General features: G+C 33.6%; 1 protein-coding gene and 1 non-coding gene across 2 annotated transcripts; one reads left to right on the top strand and one right to left on the bottom strand.

Annotated features, from left to right (window-relative positions):
* Positions 1-768: 768 nt before the first annotated feature.
* Positions 769-18,983, bottom strand: LOC149803117 (uncharacterized). Its single transcript, XM_089953884.1, has 3 exons — positions 18,844-18,983; positions 7,459-7,668; positions 769-938 (listed from the first exon to the last, which is right to left on the bottom strand). The coding sequence occupies exons 1-3, from the start codon at positions 18,878-18,880 to the stop codon at positions 769-771; spliced, it is 417 nt and encodes a 138-aa protein (XP_089810010.1). The 5' UTR covers positions 18,881-18,983.
* LOC149803118 (U11 spliceosomal RNA) lies at positions 15,776-15,902 on the top strand. The gene has a single exon (XR_016420351.1). It is a non-coding gene; the product is annotated as a U11 spliceosomal RNA (small nuclear RNA).
* Positions 18,984-26,018: the final 7,035 nt, after the last annotated feature.

Genomic DNA, 26,018 nt, shown 5'->3' on the forward strand with positions numbered 1-26,018 from the left:
AGTATGTACATAAAGGATAGGGTAAATAATTATTCATTACTGTTTTAATATCAGTTTTTGGGAATCAATGATCAGAGTTTATAGTTGTGTTCAGTCATAATTTGAGATGAATTCTTTATTTAAATTATTAATTGGAATTAAAAATTTCTCTGTGTGTGTGTGTGTGTGTGTGTGTGAAAATAAATTTCACCAAAACGAAAGAGTTTACACCTTTAATCTTCAAAAATCAACAATCCAGAAGATCTAAATCATTTAAAAAGGCAAAATTCATTTTGCTAAGAACAGAAGTGTGAGGCAAGTTCTTTCTCTCCCAAAATATATTACTCACATTCTAAATAGTATTAATTAATATTGTTTAATATCACAACAAATAAGTAATTAAAATCTAAGTATCAACATCTAAATAGTCCATATTTACTGACCAAAACCACAAAGACAACTCTGTAAATTAAAAATAAATTACAAAAGTCCACAAATGAAAAAAAAATCTACAAAATTGTTAAATCTACTATAAAACTTCAATCTCAGTGCAATAACACAATTTGGGGGAAAATCTGCAGGTGTGGCTATCTGATGAGACATCCCCAAAAATAGACTTTATTTTGATACCGTTCTTACTAAGAACTTGAATTATGGTGGGTTCAAGAATGCAGTATGTGCAAGGACTTTCAATGAGCCACACCACTTCAAATAGGTCAGCAGAGTTTCATTCAAAGTACACCATACAGGTGAATGCTATTGATAGTACCTGCAAATAATGAAAATAAATCAGTACCTGTATTTGCGTTTCACAGCCAGGGATGCTGTCATGGATTTGATGTTTTCCTTTGTCTGTACATAATCCTCTATTACAGCATCTTCATCATGGGAACATATGTGTGTGGTCTTAAACAAATCAATTACACTGGTTTCAACCTGAATGATGTCATCATGTGCTCCTGAAAATTAAATGGAAAATATTAAGTTTGTATTCCTCTTTTTAAAATCCATATCCATGAAATTGTGGAGAAAAAAAATTATTTTAACATTTCATTCATATGAGAAAAGGAAATTATTTAAAAGAAACATGAGACAAAAAAATATTTTTCAATCATATTTACAATCTATTTTTAAAAAATAGTGCAGATATTTTATGTAATCATTTTGCTGACATAATCAAGATGCTATTTCTTTAGTGTGTGTGATCAAGACAATGTATTGTGTATTCAAGACAAGTTCAATGGTGGCAATGTGTTGCAATAATTATCAGAAATGAAGACAAATTTACATATTTACATTGTAATATTGTGTCATGTGAACTTTTTCTTGAAGTAGTAATTATTGTCACAAGATCTTGTCTACAGACACAACATAAGATACAAAGCCTACAGACAGATACAACATAAGATACAAAGTCTACAGACCTAACATAAGATACAAAGCCTGCAGTCAGATACAACATATAGAGTACAGTAATACCTTGAACAGTCGCGGATCAGGAGGAATCGTGAATGTTTGGTACAAGTCACTAAAAATGCTAATAAATGCTTATTTCTTGGGTTTAAACCCTAAATATAACCCAAATCATGCTCTCAAAGCACTTTAATTTCATTTAAAAGTTAGCTTAATACATTACCCTTAAAAAGAGAAATAAATGGTTGACGTAAAAATAGAGTACAGTATCGCCTAATGCCACACTAGCGCATTTACAGTATGGTACATGTATACTAATATTACCCCTATACTAATTCACTGGCTGCCGTTTTCTTTTGCACTCACAGTAAGGTAAAACCAAGTAACGAATGGGACTGTAAACTTAATGACTGACGTTTTCTTTGTCATTGTCAGGAAGGTAAAATAGGTAAACTTCATATGTCACAGAAGTCATATAACGAAGGTGCAATTCAATAAAATAAAGAAAACATGTACGTAGAGGGTACCAATGAAAATTTCGCGAATCCAGAAATGTGAATGCACGAGTATTACTGTATACAGATACAACATAAGATACAAAATATATAGATACAACACAAGATACAAAGTCTACAGATAGATACAACATACAGAGTATACAGATACAACATAAGATACAAAGCCTACAGACAGATACAACACAAGATACAAAGTCTGCAGACAGATACAATGTATAGAGTCTATAGATACAACATAAGATACAAAGTCTGCAGATACAACACAAGATATAAAGTCTGCAGACAAGTACAACATAGAGTACAGATACAGCATAAGATACAAAAGCTATAGATACAATATAAGATACAAAGTCTACAAACACAATATAGGCTTCAAGCTAGATTTCTTGACATATTTACATGTGATGCAACATGTTTACTTCTACTACCAAAGGATGAAGTAGAAACAACAGCATGCATCAAAGGGATAGTGTGAATACAAGGCCAGTGGTCATCTGCAGCAGGATTAACATATTGTCTCCCAAGGATAAAGTCATCAAAGGTACTGGATTACTATGCATACTCATATTTACTCATATTTTCTTACAGTCATAAATTAAGCAACAGTTGTGCATCTTTCAAATATGAAGGAATAATGACTTACCTTTTAGAAAATGCAGACAACTTTAATGGGTGTGTACTCAATAGTTATCTCATTATGATGATGGCAACTTAATAATTCTATAGTTTATTAAATTCAGTTTCAGAGGAAATTGTTAACATATTATGGAAACTATATCCTCCCATCGATCCCACCTCCGACATACACAAGACCCTATTAAATTTTATGTTTATAAATTTCACTCCTAATATAATAACAAGAGTCATAAGTGTGCCAATACCTCTCACCTGACTGACATCTATCTAAAAGACAGATACATGCAAATTTGCTCAAGAAATCTAGATTAATATAATGCTAACATTAAAAGATTTTTATATTGTTCAGCAATGACGGCCATGATCTAATATATATATATATATATATATATATATATATATATATATATATATATATATATATATATATATATATATATATATATACAGTGGAACCCCGCTATAACGCGCCCCGCCATAACGCGAATTCGGATATAATGCGGTCGTAGCATGGCTCCCGAAATTTCGTATATTCATTCACACATGGAGAAAACAAATTTGGAGAAAAGTAAAAAAACAAAACAAGAAATTAACTTCATTTTGGGCATGAGATTAGTTGTGACTTTTAAAATAATATGATCGTGGCATGGTTCCTGAAATTTGAAATTCATTTACGTGTATTTTTATCGGACCGTGAAAATATTTGTTTAACGTACGAGAAATAGTGTGTAAAACGTTTATTATAATTTGGTGGAAGAATTCGCGTATGACTTTTAATAATAAACGATCGGAACTTAACAATTTATCCAGGTTCTTTAAGTGATTTTGGAGAAGTGATCGTGTATGAATTCTAAAATAATACGATATATATAACGTACGAGAAATAGTGTGTACAACGCTTGGCTTCTGAAATTTATCAATTTGAACAGGTTGTGGTGAAGCTCCGTATTCTACTCTAGAAGAGAAAACTGGTTTCATTAGGTTTTTGAATTGTTAAGCCGAAGTAAACATTATCGGAAGTGTTACTTATTACGGATCCATGAGTAAAGCCAGTAATCGTCTTTGTGATTGTCTTCCATGAATTCTGTATACAGTCGTTGCTCAAACAATAGCCGACATGGGCTTCTTATTTAACTGCAATCACATCCAAGCAGCAGACAAAGCTGTGGTTGATACAAGAGTCGCACAATTTAATAAACATCAAAGGGCTTAAAAAGTTGCTGGAGGACGGTTGCTACACAGCCAACCAAGTTTACAACTGCGATGAGACTGGTTTATGTTATAAAATGTTACCCGATCGCACCCTTGCAACCAAGACTGACAGTCACAAACGAGAAGGTTTCAAGAAGAGGAAGGACAGAGTGACTCTCTTATTTTGTGTTAACAAGTCTGGCAGCCACAAAGTCAGACCTCTGATGATTGGAAAATCGAAAGCTCCCAGATGTTTTCATCAAGTAAATATGAAGGCACTTCCATTTCAGTACACTAACAGCAAGAATGCTTGGATGAATATCTCCATATTTGACGACTGGTTTCACAAAACATTCGTTCCAGATGTTCGGGCTCATTTACGAAAACTCAAGCTGGAGGAAAATGCTCTTCTCCTGCTGGATAATTGCCCTGCCCACCCCCCAGCGGAAAATCTTGTCAGCAGTGATGGCAAGATCAAAGTTTCGTACCTCCCGAAAAACACTACGTCAGAAATCCAGCCACTTGACCAAGGCATAATTTCCGTATTTAAACAAAATTATCGCCGTGAAATGATAAAGGGAATGGTAGCAGATAATAACGCATCCGTCGACACATCATTGGCATTACTCAACTTAAAAGAAGTATGTCACCTTGGAGGTAAAGCCTGGGATGCTATCACTGCATGCTGCATTGAACGATGCTGGATAAAGGGTCTTGGGCCAGCTTTTATGCCCTCGACACAAAATGATAGTGACGATGAGCTTGAATTTACAGGATTCACTGAAGAGGACGTACGTTTAGCAGAAGAAGCACTCAAAAAATACGAGCACAGTCATCATGATATCCTTAACTGGTATTCAGTAGATGACATCTGCCCTATATACGAACACATATCAGATGATGAAATTGTTACAAATGTCAGCAGGAAGAATGAAGCTGCACAGTCAGAACCTGAAACCAGTGACGATAATGATAACGATGACGATGGCACCCCAACTCCCCCACCAAAAGTGTCTGAAGCAGTAGTACATTTAGAAGCAAGTTTAAGGTGGCTGGAAACACAAGATGTTGACAGCGTCAAAGTCCTTCAATTAAGAAACATTCTTGACTTTGCTAGAACCCAACAGTTCGCGGCAAAGAAGCAAACGTCATTGGATATATTTTTCAAGAAATGATGAAATTTAAATTTGGAACCACACTGACTTTGCACTTTGCGCAACGATTAATTTAGCAGTTTTCACATGTTTCTTTTGATGTTCACAAAATCTGAAATAAAAGTTATTTGCACGCTGAAATCATGCGTTGATTGTTAATTATTCTTGCAGTTGTCGCATATGATAAAATTTTAGCGGTATGAAATTTGTACAGACACCGTATGTAGACCCGGGAATAGCTGCATGCAATGATCGTACGATATCAGATGGCAAGTAAATGGTTTCAATATTTTGTTCATCCTATATTTTGCACGACGAATTCAGACTATTACAAAATTATTGAATATTTTAAATCTGTACGATTTTCAATGAAATTACATCCATTATGGATGAACTGCATGCCACGACGGCACGGTAGCATACGGTGTTGATACACTTTTCATGATATAGCGATAGTCTGGTATTATCGGTCAATCTGTATTATCGTTCAAACAAATAAAAATTAGTAAATGTTTTTAATGCACAGTAATAACCTATAAATATATTAGCCATCGATTATTTTGAATATATCTTAATTAATGCATTCCAGTTAATATTCATCTGATGATAAGCCGACTTTTGATCATTGTACATGTATACACGTATATGTTCTCGGAAAAAAAGTTAAATATTGTAAAACCCCACATTAACGCGACCCTGCTTTTAACGCGATCCGATTTTATGGACCCCGATCATCGCGTTATAGCGGGGTTCCACTGTATATATATATATATATATATATATATATATATATATATATATAAATAAACACGTATAAAACATACCAGAGGTATGACAACTAAGTGTGAAGATTAAGTAGTGATCAAGCAAATCTCTTAGTTGAAATTATGTACTTTTGGACCACCCTTTAGATCTTTTAATTGACAGTGAGGCTAAGAGCAATTACAAAGGGTTCATTAATAAAGAAGTTATATCTGTCATATAGGGCACAATTCCTGTTGTTCAGCTTCTGAGGGTAACATATATTGAACAGTCTAAGAGGAAATGATTTGCGGTTTCTGGTTCACTGCATGATCATCTATTGCAAGATGACAAATGGCCTTTGAAAAGATCACTGTTTAACAAACTATAGCCAAATTTATACTCATCTTTCACCTTGATACTAACTCAGTGGGACATTTTCTACATTCATACTTAAGTGTGCCTTAAAATAGTATAACGAAGGTTTCAGATTTAAGGTGCAAAAAGACTCCATTCTGCAAAAGACTTTGTTAAAAACAAACTTTGGTATAGATTTGTTCTGGCCCAGGGCATCTGGAGGTCTGTTCTATTGTTTTTTATTATTTAACTGCAGGAAACTTGTCAGAGTGCCCTGCCATGATACATTGTTAAAAAAAGTTATCTTTCTATGCTTGCAGCATCTTGTTGAAAGACTTTCCCATTTCATCTCCTCCAAACATTGTAGCAATTGATGTACCAGTAGATTTTGTTGTTCCAAACAATTCTACCAGCTTTTACATATATTTTGTTCTGTCCCATCCTTCTCATACTAGGTGTAGTAATCCCAGATAATATCCCTATACTCCAAAAGAGGCCTTATAAAGTTTAAATAAAAAAGTTCTGATGACTTTCTATCAAGTTTGAATTTCAAACACCATAGTATGTCTTTATAACCCTTTACATGCCTTTGTAGTTATTTCCTATATATGTATATGCCAAGATAAGTTTTCATCCCAAGTGTTTTTGAGAAGTGACATAAAAATATTAGTGTCATTAATTAAAAATTGGGGGGTGTTCCATTTCCGATTTTCTGGACATGGTCATTGACTTGGTTTTGTCTGGATTAAAACAACTAACCACTGACTAGTCTACAAATTTAAGTTGGTCTTGACATTTGAAACACCAGCAGCCAGAGCTCTCTGTCTTTAACATCCTAATCAGATGCAGTCTTGCTACTCTTGATAGTTCAGTAGAGGGTTTAGAGGTCATAAATGTGTCATTTGTGTTTGTTTTTGCATGTGGACTAAATTATTAAAATAAATAATAAGTGAACTCAAAAGTTAAATGTGAGCAAGAGCCGAAAGAGAAAGCTGTACAGTGCAGATCTCTTCAGGTGAACATAGTGTTCAAAATTGCAATTTTGGTATGCATTAATACAGCACCTGATAAAACATTAACGTAAATGTCAAGGAAAAGAAGGCAGTGAGTGCAGCTGGCAAAAATAAGGTGGCAAAACTTAAAGTCAATAAGATCATTTAATTTATTTTACCACTAAATTTGCATTAAGTACTACCTAGTGTTTTCTCTGTGGCTCAAAACTGTATGGAGTTCTGAGAGACACAACATCCCCTGCTCTTAGGCTCCTAGGTGCAAAAATGTATCGAAGAATTTTTAGTTTGGAAACAGCACCTATATTACAGGAAATTCAAACAAGTGGTGCCTAAATCAGAATGAAGATGGTAAATTAAATTTATAAACACAACAGCAGCCCATTATTTCAGAAGGAGTAAAACAAAACAGTTCACCTCCTGACAATAATACAAGTATTTGCAATTAAAGAACTATACCATCAAGTTCAACAGAGGACTTAGGTCTGAGTTTTGAGGTGATAGATCTCCGTCTCTTGCCATTTTGTTTGTGTGCCTCCACACTCAACTTCCTAAATAGAGTCAATCCACTATCAGAATGTATGGCAGTGTGACTTGGTAGCATGGCACTGAGGGCTGCTTGGCTGTTTCTTCGCCATCGTAAGTCTTCTTCAGGAATCTGCCCAACATCTGAATAATGAAATACATGTGATTTGATTGATTCATTATGACTTACTGGAAGTTAATTCAAGAATAGAAGTTTTGTATATGCTATGTAACAAAATCAATAATTCCAGTCTATACAAGAATTTTACAGGTTAACTATCCTTAACTATAAATTAAAGTTTAATGATTAGGAACACCATATCTACTTGTGTTTAAAAGTCAAATCCAACTGAGAAAAAAACCACAGACCCTGATTTGCTATTACATAAATATTATATAAATAAAATATTTAAATAAATTAAAAATTTAGGAAGATGGTCCCATTTTCTACACCTGTTTAGGTGCCAAAAATTGGCCCAATTTCTGATGCCAAAACTTTTCCATTTTCCCAATTTGAATGCAAGAAATCTCTGATCAGAACTTTTCAAGAAATTGATGCCCTTTACTGTACTGACCTTGGGAGAGAAATCACTATAATGACTGCAGCAAGGATCTTAAAAGCCAAAGTAACCTAAGGTAAAATGCATTATCTTACAGGGTCCATGTGGGGTTCTAGTATTTGGGCAAAGTTACTTCTGTATTCAGCCAGAATAGGGTGAAATCTGCAAAAATTAGCAAAAGTGAGAGAAGAAAGTACACTTAAAACTTCCCTTTTTTCACATCTTCATGCCATGTTTAAAATAATGAAGAAATAATATTAAAACTGTAGAAAAATATTTACTTATTTTACTTTATCACTATATACACGTATTACATAAAATGGTAATCTTGAAAATAGCTTAACAAAAAATCAGTAACTGTTTCCATAGTAAAGTCCTCTTTTCACACATTTATGGGATAATTTGATTAACTACATTGGTACTGGATCTGGATTAAAAAGGTGACTGAGCCTTAATTTGCATCTAATCAAATTAGCATAAAAACTGACTACTGAGCAGGAAACTTTTTATTTTCCTTTCCACATTTCTCTTTGAAGGAAAATGTGAAACAAATGTCAATGTTCCCTTTGACTATTAAAGTACTGTATCAAAACAAATATAGGTGCCTCACTGTCATGAATTCAATGCAAGGAAAAGTGAACTATACTTTTTGGTCCCGTTATGGTCAAATAGCAGATTTTAGGAAATCTATTTCATCCTAACTGTCCCCTGACATGGGCTCTGCCAGGGACGGATTAAGGCTCACTGGTGCCCTAAGCACTGACAAATCTTGGTGCCCCCCTCCTTTCCATGTACACCTGGGAAGATAACCCTAGGGTGCACCATGATCAAGAAACAGAACGTTATGATCAATTTGCACTAGTTTTATCAATATATTTTTACAAATCTTCATTCGTTTTTTTTTAAATTTCACCCTTTTCTCAACTTTGTGGTGCCCCCTTTGGCCCTGGTGCCCTAAGCACATGCTTAGTCTGCTTAATGGTTAATACGCCCCTGGGCCCTGGTCTAGTGAATTGTTTAAATGTGCAAGCATCTTTTCTTTGTGAAGTAATGTTAATTAATTGTACAATAAAAAATTCAACATTTCCCAATAATACCTTCTGAGTCTGTCACAAGTTTGTACCTAAGCCACTCTTCCATTAAATATTGCTACCATTACTAAAAAGTAGAAATGGCTAGAGGAATGGATGACTACAACCAAAATAAAGAGCAAAATATAACTATAAATGACTTCTTCTCAAAAACCACTTCAGAGGATTAGACCAATTTTGATTGAAAGCATCCTGACATAAGTGCTTACAAGGACATGTACCAATTATGCTGATCTGCTACCAAATACTAGGCTGATGTTGCTATAAAAAAAAGAGTAACATTTGAATGACTTCTTAAAATAAAAACAACTGATCAACATTTTTTTATTCAACCTGACAGAAAGCATCAAGGCAGAAGGGGCTCTCATTCGTTTGACAAATGATGGAAGTTTTTTGTAATTATTGCATGACATCACAAAATATTACTAAAGCATATGAGCATTCTGGAATGAACACATGAACAATAACCAACCAAAAATATACTCACCCTTTCCATGAGGTTGCCGACATTGGCTTCTAAAATGTTCACTGTACAAGACAAATTAAGACTACCTAAATCATATTTATTGAAACATCCAATCAAAAATGGAATAATCTGAAACATATGCTAATCCTGTGTCAGGTTGTATCCCTTTAATTATATGTGCCATAAGGATTTTTTCTAATAATAATAATAATAATAATAATAATGTGTGTGTGTGTTTGTATGATTTAAATTTTTAATGTAGCTTTAGCAATTTTTCAGTCATATCACTATGACATCTGCAGTGTGGCAGTTTGTAGCAATGTCTAACCATGGGGCACAATGCCGCAGACATGCAGCATAATGTACCATCCAGTCGCATTATCCTGACACTAGGCCGACCAGTCCTAACACTAAACTCTTAATGCTGAACACCTAGTGAGACAGCTGTTGGTACAATTTTTATAAGTCTTTGGCATGACTTGGCTGGGGAGTTCTAACCCGTGACCTCCCACATCCATGGAGGACGCTCTAACCACCAGGCCACCAGAGCAGTCTAATAAAGATGATAATTACAATTAGTCATTAGGTTGTATTAAATTTAATGGCATTGCTGAGTTACAATCTTATATCTAGGTGGCCAATCATTATATCATATTCACTGTAGCAAGCATGATCTTAATATAATAGCAAGAACTATCAACAATTAACTATTTATTTAAGAATAGCATTTGTATTAAAATAAAAAACTTATTCGTTCTTCATGTACATAATAGGAAATTGAACATAAAATGCAAATGCCATATCTGTCTCAACTTATCCAGTGTTAGATATTTAAGAGGACATGCCTTAGTACTATCCCAGGAAATGAACACTTTTAAGCCGATGTCCACCATCCTGTGATTACTTTCTTTTTATTATTATTTATGTGTTCATGCAATAATGTAAATATGCCTTAGCATTATTCCAGGAAATGAACACTTTTAAAGTCAATATCCACCATCATTTGATTACTTTTTGTAAGATCAATATGTATGTGTTCATGCCAGAATCCAAATATGCACTAGTATTATTTTATACAATGAACACTTCTGGAGTCAGTGTTCACCAGTAATTTTATTTCTCAGTGTATGTGATTTAGATTTTTAACTTAGCTTTAACAGTTTAAGTCATATTGCTACAATGTCTGCAGTGGGGCAGTTTATAGTGATGTCCAGCACTGCGGCATCATGGTGCAGACATTTAGCAGCATGTCACACAGTCGCATTATCCCAACACCAGGCCAACCAGTCCTATCCTCTTAATGCTAAGTGCCAAGCAAGGTCAGCTGCACGTACCATTTTTATAAGTCTTTGGTATGACTCAGCCAGGGTTTGAACCTGTGACCTCAATTTCATTTCTATTACCATTATGTGTTCATACAAGGATGCAAATATGCCTTAATGTTGTTCCAGAATGTTATATAGTTGCAATAATAATAATAATAATAATAAAACTTCTACTTTTTATGGTATTCACCTACCTGCCTGATAGTTTGTACCCAAATAACAACTTTAAAACCAAAGACATTAAGGATATCAAAAAAATTGCAAACAGTTAGGTTGTTTCATTTATTGATTTATAATTTCTTGATTGTCACCATGGGGTCTCTATCACTATAATCATGTTTGCATCTGAAACCAAACAGGAGTTTCTTTATTAATACTACTGCAAAAATTTCATTGGGCAAGTCTATATTTCAGACATCCGATATGATTTAATTCGCCATCTTTGATAAGTTCAAAATAATTTCATAAATTTCCGTAACTTTTGGAGTCACATGAATTGATCACATGTTTATAAGAGTTTTACATGTTTATTTTTGTTCAATTTTTTTCAAATAACAAAATTAAAACAAGACATTTCAAATAATGAATGCAGACAGCACAGTTTTTACTAAAAATGGTCTGTTCTAGGAAATGGAAAAAAAATAGTCAGCAGTTTTACATTTACAGCTTCCGTAAACTTCGAAATACCAACATGACAACAATGTCTGGAGCCCATGGCAACAGACAGGTTAAAAATTATAAACTGATGAATGAAATGACTCAATTTTTGTGCGCTTTTTATATCATTGTTTTTCATTTGTAAAATCATTGTGGTAGGGTAGGTGGGTTATGAATTGCCAGGAGTAAAGACAAATAATTTATGCAGTTGTGATGTTTTCCTATTGCTCTTAAGAAGTCCATCAGAACACACCTGTTGTATTGACTGCTTGACAGTTTTTACAAAATGGATCTTGAAATTCATTTTTTTCCTCTTCAATAATTTATAACTTTCTTTGACAAAACAATGAAAATATAGCCCAAACTGTCAAAATTTGTCAGCAAAATCTGCAAATGAGTGAAAATGAAAGACATTTACATGTGAATGATCAGAGGGTCAGCATTTTAGCAATTGGTTGCTGGATTTTACTAGTCAGTAAAATGCTGACATCAGCAGACTGGTCAGTGGTTTAGCATATCCCCAAGAGCTAGGTATGTTGATGCTATAATTAGGACTGGTGATAGAACTTTTTTGACTGTTTGGGATTTAATTCGCATCACTGTAAGTTTTTTTCAAATTTTCACCTTGTATTCTAGGAAATAAATTATTTGTTGAATCAGAATTTTACAAAACTTTTTCGTTTTCGCTCTTTTCTATTACATAGTCAAAGACCATAGAGTTGTAATTGTAAAACAATTTAAATTCATATAAATCTGCAAGTAACTCGTATTATTTTCAAGAATAAAAAATTAATTTTACTCTACTTAACTGCATATATTGGTATGAAAAGACTTTTAGGCAAGGGTAGTTTTAAATTTGAAAAAAGCACCCTTAAAAATTGTATACCTTGGGATAAAAAGGACTGACTTTTTTATATTTTAAATTCCACTCATGTCTATTTAATGCCAAAATGTCTAAATTAAATGTAATCTGACAATGGACTGTATATTTAATGAAATCATTGTCAAGGATACATAGGGCATAGAAATCTGCACTGAAAATTGCCCCAGATGTTTCATTTTTAAATATCTCAACTGAATGGAAAGTAAATATCCCAAGTGAATGTTTGTCAGCTTTGCTTGCTTTTTGCACCTTTACATCATTCCATTCAACTTGAGGTTGCTTTAAAGTGCATTTAATCACAGTAATTCCAGGTCAAAGTTGGACTCCAATACTTGGGAGAAATTACCTAACTCTGGCCAAAATAGGGGTTTGAATAAAATGTACAATGAAACAGTTTTAGGCATCATGGAATAATAATATTTCCCTATTATAATACATCTTTGAAAAAACACGTCAATTCTAAATTATTGATGGTAATTCACTTGAATTATTTATTATTATTTAAAATTAAACATTTAAAATTGTTTCACCCTTTCATCATATCACCAGTACATTAAAATTTTAAAAACTGTGCAAAACATAAATGTGCAGAAATTATTATTCCTCTCTTCATTAAATTCTACCAAAGAAAAACTTGTAAACAAAATAATGCATTAACTAACAAAATGTAATTTTTTAAAAAAATACTAGGTATTGAAAAAACAATTTAAAAAAATATTTATTTGCATAAAATTGGAAATAGGCATGAAAAATGGAATTGTAAAATATACACGTTTTAGTGTACCTAAAACAATAATGCAAGCAATAGTTTAGTTAATCATTCAATGTAAAAGCAAAGAAAAAAGCAAACAGCCATAATTACTACTTTCAGTCCTGTTGCATTTTAATTTGTGTAGTAGCTGGAAAATTGGCTCGAGAAATGATGAGTTCACAATCTTAAGTTTCTAATTTTCTTAGGTTAATCAATTAGTAAAAACAAGAACTTCATTATTTACATTTAAGTTATACATTTACTTCAAAATGTTCTTAATTGTTAAAATGCGAATTTGTAGGGTGAAATGAAATTTCAGCATATGAAATGGAATCATTTTTCCGAAAGTGAATATTGGCTTGTTTAAACCAGATACAGAACTGTACTATTTTCCTAATGTGACACACCAGTATTGTTAACTTCCATAATTATATAGCATATTTTCATTTTTCTGCCACTGTTTTTAATAGTTCCAAGCATCCATCTAAATACATAGAACTATAATAGCAGACTAGTAATTAGTCAAATAAAAACAACTTACCATTTCATGAAATCACAACTGTTTAACTACACAATGTTTTCTAGTGGGAAAAATATAAGAGCACTGCTCGATCATTTTAATGCATACAACATATTTCATGAATGGTGTATTTTGTTAGTTTACACCACAATTATAGAATTTCAATGCCAGTGTTTGTACATTTTGTGTATATTCATGGCCTGGAAGATTACATAAATCTGACAAACATGTCTAACCTATCCATCTTTCAGTCAGAATTCATAAATCTCGATTTTGCTGAGAGAATTCTGGATTTCAGTGCTTGCTTTTTTTAAAACTTGGTTAATTGTTTCCCTTAAGCAGATTATATTTTTATTACTTATTCAATATCACTCACTTTGTGTAAAAAAAATCCCAAATATCGATCACAACATATTTTCATCAACTTTCCATGTAAAAAAGGGAACTGGGGAAGGAATGTTGTACTAGTATTATTTTTCTCTTAGACTCACTACGATAACATGTCATAGTTATGTTCGCACGTTGTGACGCTTGATGGATCTACATAACTTCTACATAATATTTTTTTAAAAACACAAAAAAAAACTACCAATATTGTGAGGATGAAATGGCAAGTCTTCTTGACCAATCCAATCTTGAATACTTGAATTGACTATACAAATATGTTTAAGGCTAAACCCCATCAGACGTAAGAGTTCTGCAACCACAAATAATCCAGTAAGAACTCAATAAATTCAAATCCAGATCTGTTTAGTTAATGTTTCAGAATAAAATTCCTGGTTTTATCGAGACTTTCTCCTGATTTTTTTCCTGAATTCTTTGTAGCTTGGAAATCATGTGTAATATATATGTTATAAATTAGACTTAAATTTGCTGAAAAATCACCAACATACAACAGAAAAAATAAGTCTGAATAACACACAATTAAAAATCCTTTTATAAATACTTGGTGGTATTACTGTGTTGCACCTTGAGTGTGGAATCATAATATTTTCCCCAAATCTTGGTACTGTGTGCCACCCCCACCCACCCCAAAAGTACAAATCCATCAAGGCAATACAAACTGTGAAATGCAAGTACTATCCATGTAAAACAACACTTGGAAATTAAAACATTCTTGGTTTATTTTTGTCTGCTGACATACAGTTAAAGTCTCTAATAGCAGCTAGTGTAACATATTTTCCAGGTTGAAGGCATATATAATGTAACAGAGATTTCATTTATTTTAAGGCTGAGATAATGGCAAAGGAACTAATTTCATGCATTTAAATTAGAGCAAGTTCCAGAATGGAAAATTCCCAAGTGCAGCTAATTATTTAAGCTTAATCCTATATACAAAGTCAAATGTGGTGATAGTTTCATGAGTAACTTGAATACGTTATGCAGCATTTATTATTACAATAATATAAGCCAAAAAAAGAAATAATTATAGTACAGTGCAGACAACAAAAGCCAAGAATGGCAAAACTATCACAACTATTTAGATCATCTCTTTTTCAGCACTACTGGTACATTAAGTGCTGTAGACCATTTTCCTTTGTCTCGTTAAATTTTGTGTCTCCTCTAAATTTAGCTGAGAGTGAACATAGTGTCCTCTGTCCTTGGCAACCAAGATACGATACTGAAATATAAGCAATGGAATTACCTTTCTAATGTAGAAGATCAAGACACATGTGAATATTAGGATGATATGTAAGGGAGACAATATAAACAAACAGTAGGTGGATAAGGGAGACTATCACATCTAATTGATTTCCCGTAATTCTAGTATATAAAATCAAATATTATGCAAAACAGCTATTTTGTTTTAACTTTTATTTAAATATTTATAAGACAAACTTTGTATTGAAAGCAATTATGGTGAACATATCAATTTTATATGAAAATGACATTCTACTTTTTAAAAATCTGAAATATTCGTTTTGCATTTAAATATAATCAAGTTATTTTTAACCTACTTTTCTTTCTTGACTATCCTGGTGTGACAACATAACAATTCAAAAGGGTCTTTGCCGTGAGTGGCACTCAGTGCCTATGGCACTGGGCGGAATCACCATCAAGAGATTTCGAAGACATAATTTCTGTAATTATGATGTAGCTGGTGCTCAAATGGCCTGGCACATCTGAATAATCACAATTTAAAATGAATTACAATATATTAGTTAATACATTTTGACCATTATTTCCAGTGATTATATACGGATTTATCGATAGTTAAACATATAACACCCATTGCGCAAATAATCAGGACCATCTAATATTAACATTTTGCACACAATTTACTGTACATACCAGGTACCTACACCACTTATGACAACAAATTTCCAGGAATTCAAACTAAGTCCATTTCTTCTTTTGAGTTTTAGAATAAAATTATTAATAATGACTAATGATAACACAATTGCATAGAACTAAACCTCCTTGTGGCCCTCTATTAACATGTAACTGCATATTTACATACATACCCACTAGTACACAGCTACCTACATAATAATGAAAGACGTACTAATCTTAATTCATTCTATATAACTGCCTCGGATGCGGGAGGCCATGGGATCGATCCCTGGCCAAGTCATACCAAAGACTTACAAAAATAGTACTAACAGCTGCCTCACTTGGCGCTCAGCGTTTAGTGTTAGGACTGGTTGGCCTGGTGTCAAGATAATGTGACTGGGTGGGACATCATGTTACATGTCTGTGGCATAATGCCCCAGTGCTAGACATCACTATAAACTGCCACACTGCAGACATAAAAGCGATATGACTAAAAAAATTTTAAAGCTACGTTAAAAATCCAAATCACACACACACACACACATTCTATATATATATATAAAAAAAAAAAAACATCAATACACAATCTGTGTTAAAAAAGAAAACCATTTTTAATAAGCTAAATAAATATATGGACGCAAGAAACTGACAACTTCATAAGAACATGCTCCAAACGGGTAAACAGTATAGAACAAGAATAGTATGATAACAAAGTGGGAAATTTCAAAATTTATACAATAAATTGTAACATATTTGTCAAATCAAACAGGTTTCACTTGTTATTCACTGAATCAGATTATAATTAAATGCCTTTACATTTGCACTTTCTCAAATTTCCTTTCGGAGTCTGTCCAATTTAGTGAGATTGAATATTGACAATAGAGTAAACCCTGTCTTGAGAGACCACTGCTATGAGAGACCACCTGTCTTGACAGATCAGATTCTCCATGCACGGACTGATTTATCATATAATGTTATGTTATTATGGTCATGAAGACCATTATGTTTTTGCAGAAGGGGTGGTCTTCCAAAACAGGTTCCAATGTATTTCCTAAAGTATTCATTATTTGGTTTTGGAATGGAATGCTGATTATACTGAAACTGATCTTAAATTATGAGTGTTGCCTTCATTTCTAGCATGACTGAAAATCTTCTCTGATATTCATGAGCTATATATTTTGAATTTAGCCACTGTGGCTGCCATACTGGATGTAAGATCAGCACCATTTTCATTTTGGACAAAGCTAAACATCATTAAATGACTTCTACTTAAAAAAAAACATGATGACTTGACCATACTTTCAGGAAAATTAGTAACAAGGGCTTCAATATGTTCACTGTGGCAGCCATATTTGAGGTCAAATTGGTACCACTTTCATTCAAGGCTAACAAGATATCATAAATTAGTTTTCTGGACAAAAGAATATGTCAATATAACCTTCATTTTAGGAGCAGTAGCGATAACACGATTCTCAAGACAGCTGCTGTGGTGATTTTACTGGATATCAGAAAACGTATTCATTTAATACCTTCTAGACATCATAAGAAGTCTTCTAGTGAAAGCTCAATGCTATCATGACTGATGAGTAGCAAACAGATTTTCAAGATGGCTGCTGTGGTGGCCATATTAAATATCAGATTGGCACAAATTTTGTTTAAGACCACCTAACATCATATAGAGTCCTCTGGTAAAATCCCAATGCTAATATGATTTTCCATTCAGGCGGAGCAGCAGTAACTAAATTTTGAAGATGACTGATACTGACATCACAGTGAATGTTAGATCAGTACAATTTTCACTTAGAAAACAAAGTAAACATCATAAGAAGTCATTTAGTAAAAAGTCTATCTTTATTTGATCATCCATTCAGGTGTAGTAGTGATAATGTGGCAGCCATATTGGATGTCCATGTGGAGATACTTCATTTAGGACCAACTAGACATAAGAAGTATTCTAGTGAAAATCCCATGTCAATATGACTTTCGTTTCAGGAGATATAATGATAACAATATTTTCAAAACAGCTGTTATGGTGGCCATATTGGATATTAGAGGTTTTGTTAAAACCTCATATGGATATGACCATTCAGGAATAGCCAAACAGGATTTTCAAGATGGCTGCTGTGGTAGCCATATTAACTGTCACAACATCACCGTTTTTATTTAAGACCAATCTGGCTTTGGGATGAATGTGTGCAAAAGTTTTGAAGGAGTGGCAGTAACCAATTTGTTCTAACGGGTGAATGTATGTTTGATGATAGACAAAAAAGACATCAGGCCATCCCAGAAGCTCTTCTTGTCTTTGACTATATTTTTAATATTCAGTAACTGAGTTGACAATGGGATATTGTAATAAACATTAACTTTTCACAGAAATGTATGCAAAAGATTATTAAGTTCAAAGCTCTATCCACAATATAACACGTCAGTCCAAATAGCAAAAGTTGGCGGGTTGCCAAATTTGGTTGGTCAATTTATATGGTTATAGGACTTGATCTTTTGTTTTCGTTTTAAGAAAGCAGGGGTTGTAAGGGTGCACGTATGAATCAGGTTTAATCCCTGATAAAAAGAAGTTATGGTAATAATGTTGAGAAACTGGGCGCTCGCGTAAGCCGAGTTGCCTTATACATCTGAATAATTGTAGAACATATTTTAAAAGTAAGCAATAAATGAATTACTACTGGCACTAAAGGTGATTCTTATTTTGGCTTTCCCCATAGCACGAAACCGAACGCGAAGTCAAAATCGGGGTGGGGGTGGGTGGGTGGTCTTTATTTAATAAACTTACTTACTGTCACTTCCCACTCCAAACGTCACAACGCTAGCCATTCTTGCCCTAACGAGACATCGCCCAGAATCAAACTATTTTGAGTTAGTCTCAATGTTATCTATGAATTTTCCATCGCATTTTTTTTCCTACTGCTTTGCAAAGTTGAGGAGACAGCCGAAGATGTTGTGACGTCATTGGATTCGCTGAGTTCTTTCCCTTGATTTATATTTATCAGCAAAAGTCTTAACAGTTTTAAGTTAACGTCACAGGCTTTTACAGACACACCAAAATACTGAGCGTTGAATCTTTTTGGGAACACCACTGCGATTCAATTAGAATTTTATTCATTAGGACTAGTGATAGAAGTATTTTTGACTCTTTTGTTATTTAATTCGCATGACTGTAATTTCTTTTTTAAATTTTCCCTCTGTATTCTAGATAAATAAATTAATTGTTGCATTTTACAAAACATTTTGTTTTTTACTCTATTCTGTTACTTAGTTTAATTACTTAAAGTCGTCTTCGATGATTGAGAACTCGTGTACGGGAAACGAATTTCTTTAAAGTATTTAAGAACATTTTGTTTTTAAAATTGATATTAACTTTGTTTCAGCATTTTCTAAATCTCAGGTTATATTCTACATTTTTGAGAAAACAATAATGAAACTGAAAAACTTTCACAATTTTATCTATAGTGGAGCACTTTATTTTTAATCCTACCCAGGAAATGTTAAAGTGCTTGAAAAAGGATGCATTGCTCCAGCCTGCCAGACAATACGGTCTTTCTGAGGTGAAAGCTTCTTTAGCAAAGCTAGAAATAAAGAATATTTTGGTCCAAAAGTTGTGAGAAAAGAATTTGTTGGATAAAGGTGCTTTAGGTTTAATTAGCAAGTCTGTATCTGGCTCTGTTATTAAATTAAAAGAATTGAAATTAAAGCACAAGATGGAAATAGAGTTAAAACAGATTCATCTTCATAAAGAGAAAGAAGAGAAACAATTGCAATTGGAGAAAGAGGAGAGAAAGAAAGAGTCAACTGCAATTGCAGAAAGAGCAAGAAGAGAAACCAATGCAATTGGAAAAGGAGGGGAGACAAACAAATGCAGTTGCAGAAAGAGAAGGAGGAGAAACAAATACAAATGTAATTGGAGAAAGAGAGACAAATACAGCTACAAAAAGAAGAAAGAGAATTGCAGTTGCAGAGGGAGGAAATAGAAAGACATTTGCCATTGGAGAGAGAGAGAGAGAGATTATGCAAATGCAAAAAGAAAAAACAAGACAGGGAATTTCAATTTAGATTAAAAGAATTAGAGCTGGCAAGTGGAAAACACTCCCCACTTTACACACAAATAGAGGTTTTGATGTTTTCAAAACTATTACGTTAGCACCCACTTTTAAAGAAAAATAAGTAGATAAATATTTTCTTCATTTTGAAAAAATTGCTGAAAATTTGAAATGGCCAAGAGAGCATTGGACTTTATTATTACAAAGTGTAGTTATTGGCAAAGCTCGTGAGGTCTACACTTTACACTCTGTACAACAAAGTGCTGATTATGATATTTTTAAGGAATCTATCTTGAAGAGTTATGAGTGGGTACCTGAAGCGTATCGACAAAGGTTTAGGAACTATAAAAAAGAAACAGGACAGACCCATGTCGAACTTACCAGAGAAAAGTGCAATTATTTGATAGGTGATGCTCGGCATAAAATGTTGACCGAGACTACGACAATCTCAGACAACTCATATTAGATGCAGAGTTCAAGAATTGCGTACATAGTGACATTAAGACCTATCTTGATAAGCAAAAGGCCGAAACTGTAGAAAATGCTGCTCGCACAACTGACGAATATTCCTTGACTCACAAAGTTTCTTTTATCGGTAAGTCTTCTTCTCAGCAGGTTATTGATAAAACCCATTTCAGTCTTAAACGAGCACTTTTAAATCTCATACTGGCACAACTTTTAGGAATCGAGTTTCTGATAAGACTGAACAGAAATCCTTTTCAATTCTTTCGTGCGCCCATTGCAGGAAAGAAGGATACATTATTTCTGATTGACATAGATTAAAAAAGTAAACAACAAAATCAATATAGAGATATATCAAATGATCTTATTTCTAAGAGGTCAAGGTCTCGGTCATGTATTGAACGCAATCTTTTTTGTATAAAAAACATTGGTGTTCTATCTAGCTCGTTTCAACAGGAGTCAAATCTACTGACATGAGTGTAACTGTATCCATACGTTATCTTTGGCAAAAAGTCAAACATTTTCTGATTTCATTTTTAATGTAATACTTCCACATTCTAATCTTCATATTTCTGTTAAACCTTTCCGCAAAAGATATTTCCTGATTTAAATTGTACTCAATGTTTCCCCTTTCCAACTAATCCTTAGATTTTTCATTGTAAATTTGTTGTCACTCGTAAAAATGGATCTTTTTGGACTATCTTTCTTTGAAGGTTTATCTATTTGACTAATTTCCTGTAGCTGTTTAAAAGGGATATTATTCCAAGTCAGTCCGATACCCCCCCCCCCCATAACAATCGTATGACCTTACCAATGAAGGCTGGGGGTGGGGGTGATAAAACTGATTTGTAGGACTAATTCCAAACTTAAATGGATGCAAAAATCTGCGTTTTATCTGTGAGTTTTGTCTCTTATATAAGGAGCGTGTTTAAATGCGGTTTTGCCATGTGTGACTTTTGTAGAATGTGATAAGTCTGTGTTTTTTTCTTCTTCTGTACTTCATCTTGAACGAGATTGTCACTGGCTCTATTCCAACATCCGAGTTACAAATATATTTCTTTGATAATTGCAGCATACAAAATGAACTGCTCTTCTCCGAACTTCAATGTGTTCTTGAAGAGGCATGTGACGTAGAGATGTACCAACAGTCTTTTGATGAATTACAATATAGCCTTGTTTGAATACACTATAATTCCGAATTAATGTTTCTGTCCAAGAATATTATTGATGAGCACATTGAATTTCCAGTGAATAAATAATTTTAATAAATACGTTCCAGCCCAAATGAAACACCGAACACAACGATAAGTCTGATTTCTGTTTAAGATGTTATTGCAGGAATAAATAATTTTTCTAGTAAACAAGATTATAAAACTCTCTATTTAACCTAGGTTACAGTTAACATTTTCTTGTATATAAAAAATATTTAATGGAAACATTCATTCTAGAAGATTATGTCACTAAAATTATAATAATGGATGTGGTAAACTTCAGGTAGCCTAGGTATTTTTATGCGGGAAATCCAATAACCATGATCCAAACTCTATACATGTTTACTTCCATTCATATTGATCCTAATATTAAACCCACACACCCATGTATGCCAGCCATGTATTATTTGTTTACTAAAACAAAAGCTTCACCAGTATCTCTAGTCAGGAACACAGTGAACTTTTATTTAGACACGGTCATCCACAAATACCATTATCCATAGCTTATAACACTTATAAAAAAAAACAACAACAAACCTAACAAACAATTTAAAAAGAAATATGCATAATACCTTCCCTCATAAAGAAAATATAGTGAAATCTACATATGCTTAAAGTTACATTAGTTGAAGTCTTATGAATGACACAAAATAAACATGAAGCAACACGTGAAAGTACATATTCAGTTAGATTATCTTTACCCTTGATGTGCCTAATGCCAATATTGTATTCGTGCAACATCAAGATCGATTTTAATAATCTCTGATTTTTGTTTTTCATCCAGCCAATACAAACAAGGGGGTTGTGATCATTGAACACAATAATCGAGGAAGGAGTTGAACTAATATACACTTAAAAGTGTTGCAACGACAGTATCAAAGCCAAACATTTCTCGGTTGTGGAATAATTTCTCCAGTGCTTATTTATTTATCTTTTTGGTGAAAAATAGCACACTGGATGATCTACACCATTTTGTCTTCTGTAATCAATACTCCACCAACCACAACATCACTTGAATGAAAAGACATTTTAAACGATTGACTGAAATTTTAGCTGAAAAAATAATTGCACTTTTAAGTATGACCTTCACCTTATCAAAAGCCCAGTCAAATTTTTCAGACCAACGAAATTAGGTTTTCTTATTCAACAAATTGGTCAGAGGTTCAGCAATTATCGAAAACTTGGAACAAAATTTCCGATAATATCCAACCATGCGCAAAAAGTCGAATTTGTTGCTTTTTACTGATAGTCATAGATATCATTCACTTTAAGTTCTATATGCTTAACTTGTCCGTGTGGTACGATATCTCCTAGAAATGTAACACAAGCTCGGAAAAACTCACTTTTACTTAAATTAATTGTTAAAGTTGCATCACTAAGTGTTTCAAACCTTGCCAACTAAATCAGAACATGCACGCGACATTGGCTTGAAAAATGGAGTAGCACTGAGATTTTACATGTTGTTTCAACAGTGATTTCTTCTGGATAATTTTGGAACTACCGCTATTATAGTGCATGCTACCATGGCGAATCTACGAATAGCACTTATTCTTTTAGGCATGATTTTTTAAGATCTTCTAAATGTCCTTAAAGATGAAGCATTAATATATATGAAAAATATCAGTAGTGTGAGCTGTAAATGGATAATAAGTGATAATAACATAAGTAATGAAGAAGTTAGTATGATAGTTACCAGGTAGAACACATACAAGAAAATAAGCAAGGCCAAATATTAAAGATTAAAAAACATCTTTTAGAATAGGGCTAAAAAAAATCTGTAAGAAACTTTGCAGAAACTTAGAGTTTATAGGAATTCAATGATTGCAAATCAAGTGAGACAGGCGAGGCAATTAAAGACAGAAGTGAAGAAGTTCTGAACGACAAAATAGAGAACAGCAAAAGATATAATATAAAGGGAAAATCTGTAGCTGTTAACATTTAATTTCTTTTATAGAAATGGAAGCATATGTTATCATGAAGAGATTGGGGGGGGGGATCGAGCAAGTTTGAAAAAGAAATGCATTTTTCAACTACAATTGGTAACAGAAATGGTAAATTATACATAAAGTGGCAAAGAACGGATCAGACTGAATAGTAGGCAACTACAATATTTCAAATGATAAGCTAATATATTCTATTACTTTACTAATAAGATTAACACAAAAAAATGGATTCTATAGCCTTCAAATATGCGTGAGAAAATACAATGAAAGGAATGACTCATAATAGAGACAATGAAGAAAGCATAGGAATTGAACGTTAGAATCCGTGGTATAAATAATGAGCAACTCTGAGCAATAATTGCACAGTGTACAAATCCAACAATTCTAAACTGTAGCGATCAATGATCAGAGATCAATACAGACGTCTTCTGAATTCGATACAGTATTTTGATTATTGAAGTCATGAAAACATTTATACCTTTTCTGATCAACAAAGCAACAGAAAGAATTACCGCAACAGCAGCTCTTTTTCTACGTATACTAAATTCAATTCTTTAAGAGTTGTAGCATATTAAAACTGTAATTCATGGGTATTCCATTTCATACCATGCTCAGAGTCCATACAAACGACTGCCAATAGGAACTACGGGTTGCCGAATGGTCTAAGACGCACGTATTTACAGACCACTGACATCTCATCTCTATCCGAGTGGGTTCGTGTCTCAGGCTCGTCAACATGGGCATATGAGAAAGCTTGCCAATAGCTTTCCGTGAGTCGGTGGTTCTTCACGGGGCTATTCTTCCACTAGATTGCAAAGGGGTACTATAAGCAGATTAGATATCATAACTATAAACAATGAAAGAAAAGAAATAGATTTTAATGGCATGAATGTACTTTATATGTGTCGAGTAGCTGAAATATTTATAGGTTACTGCATCTGTATGGGAAAATATGAACGAGTTTTTCGGATGCAAATACTGCAAGACATTAGGAGTGCAGTATATCCAGCCAACAAAACGAGTTGATATTTTCCCATACAAATGCAGTAACCTTTTTATTATATGCTCATTTTCTTATTTTCTCTAATTCTTAACTATATAAACAAAAATACACTGTAAGAAACAAAGTAACTGAATGTATGTCGTATTCCAAACTAAATACATAACTGCCTAAATACATAACTGCAGATTCATCATTACACAACAACAACATTATTAATGCGCACATACCTCCGCCAAATAAATGTGAACTTAGTCGTGTGTGTGTGTGTGTGTGTGTGTGTGTGTGTGTGTGTGTGAGTTAGATTTTTAACGTAGCTTTAACAATTTTTCAGTCATATCGCTACGATGTCTGCAGTGTGACAGTTTATAGTGATGTTTAGCACTGGGGCATCATGCCGCAGACATGTAGCATGATGTCCCACCCAGTCACATTATCCTGACACCAGGCCAACCAGTCCTAACACTAACCTCTTAATGCTGAGCGCCTAACGAGGCAGCTGTAATTACCATTTTTGTAATTCTTTGGTATGACTCGGCCGGGGTTCGAGCCAGCTACCTCCCACATCCGAGGCGGACACTCTAACCACTAGGCCACCGGAACTTAATCGCGCGCTAGACATAACTTTCGAATGAAAATGGCGTTTTGGTCTACTTAAAATTGAAATTTGGATTCATATTGTGCATGATGTGCATTGCAACAACTTTTCCATTTGATCTGGAATGAATAGATTTTGGTATTTTTGTCGATTCCACGAATTTCGTGATTATGGACTGGATTTGTCTGTGCCAGTTCTACGTGAAATAAATTGGATTGAAGCAGCGAGGGAGAAGTGTGTTCATCTGCAGGTGTGTTTCTGTTCTGTTATTGAATGTTTGAAATCATAATGTGGTAAAAATATGAAATTTTTCAATTGCAATTATCAACAGACGCTGTGGAATTTAATGTTTATTTCATTTTGAGTGCAGTAAGGAGGATGTAATTGCACTTGGAATATAGTCGAAATTACAGTACAATTTCGAAATGTGTAATCAAGCTTGAGAACCCATGACATGGCTCATGTAATTCGGATTTGCAGAACTAAGAAAGTACACTTTGAGGAAAAATCAGGATGTAAAACTGTAAGTATATTTTTTGCCATTCTTATTACCAGCTAAAGAAGACAGTTTATTCCTTGTTACTTGCACGTTATTTGTAAGGACCCTGTATGGCGTCTATAGCTAGACTAAATCCGAAACATTGTATCAAACAAGTTAACGCGAAATGTGCCAAAGCAGCTGGTATGTGGCAGTCCACGAA

Source organism: Sinohyriopsis cumingii, chromosome 3 (genome assembly GCF_028554795.1).
Source record: "Sinohyriopsis cumingii isolate HCF-2022 chromosome 3, ASM2855479v2, whole genome shotgun sequence".
NCBI classification, from domain to species: Eukaryota; Metazoa; Mollusca; class Bivalvia; order Unionida; family Unionidae; genus Sinohyriopsis; species Sinohyriopsis cumingii.

Bases quoted from the DNA above. Each gene is read 5' to 3' on its own strand.
- LOC149803117 (XM_089953884.1), bottom strand. From the start codon at position 18,880: ATGGCTAGCGTTGTGACGTTTGGAGTGGGAAGTGACA. The intron at 7,669-18,843 runs GTAAGTAAGTTT...TTCATTATTCAG, and splicing joins GTTTGGAGTGGGAAGTGACA to ATGTTGGGCAGATTCCTGAA. The intron at 939-7,458 runs GTATAGTTCTTT...TTTAATTTTCAG, and splicing joins GTCCTCTGTTGAACTTGATG to GAGCACATGATGACATCATT.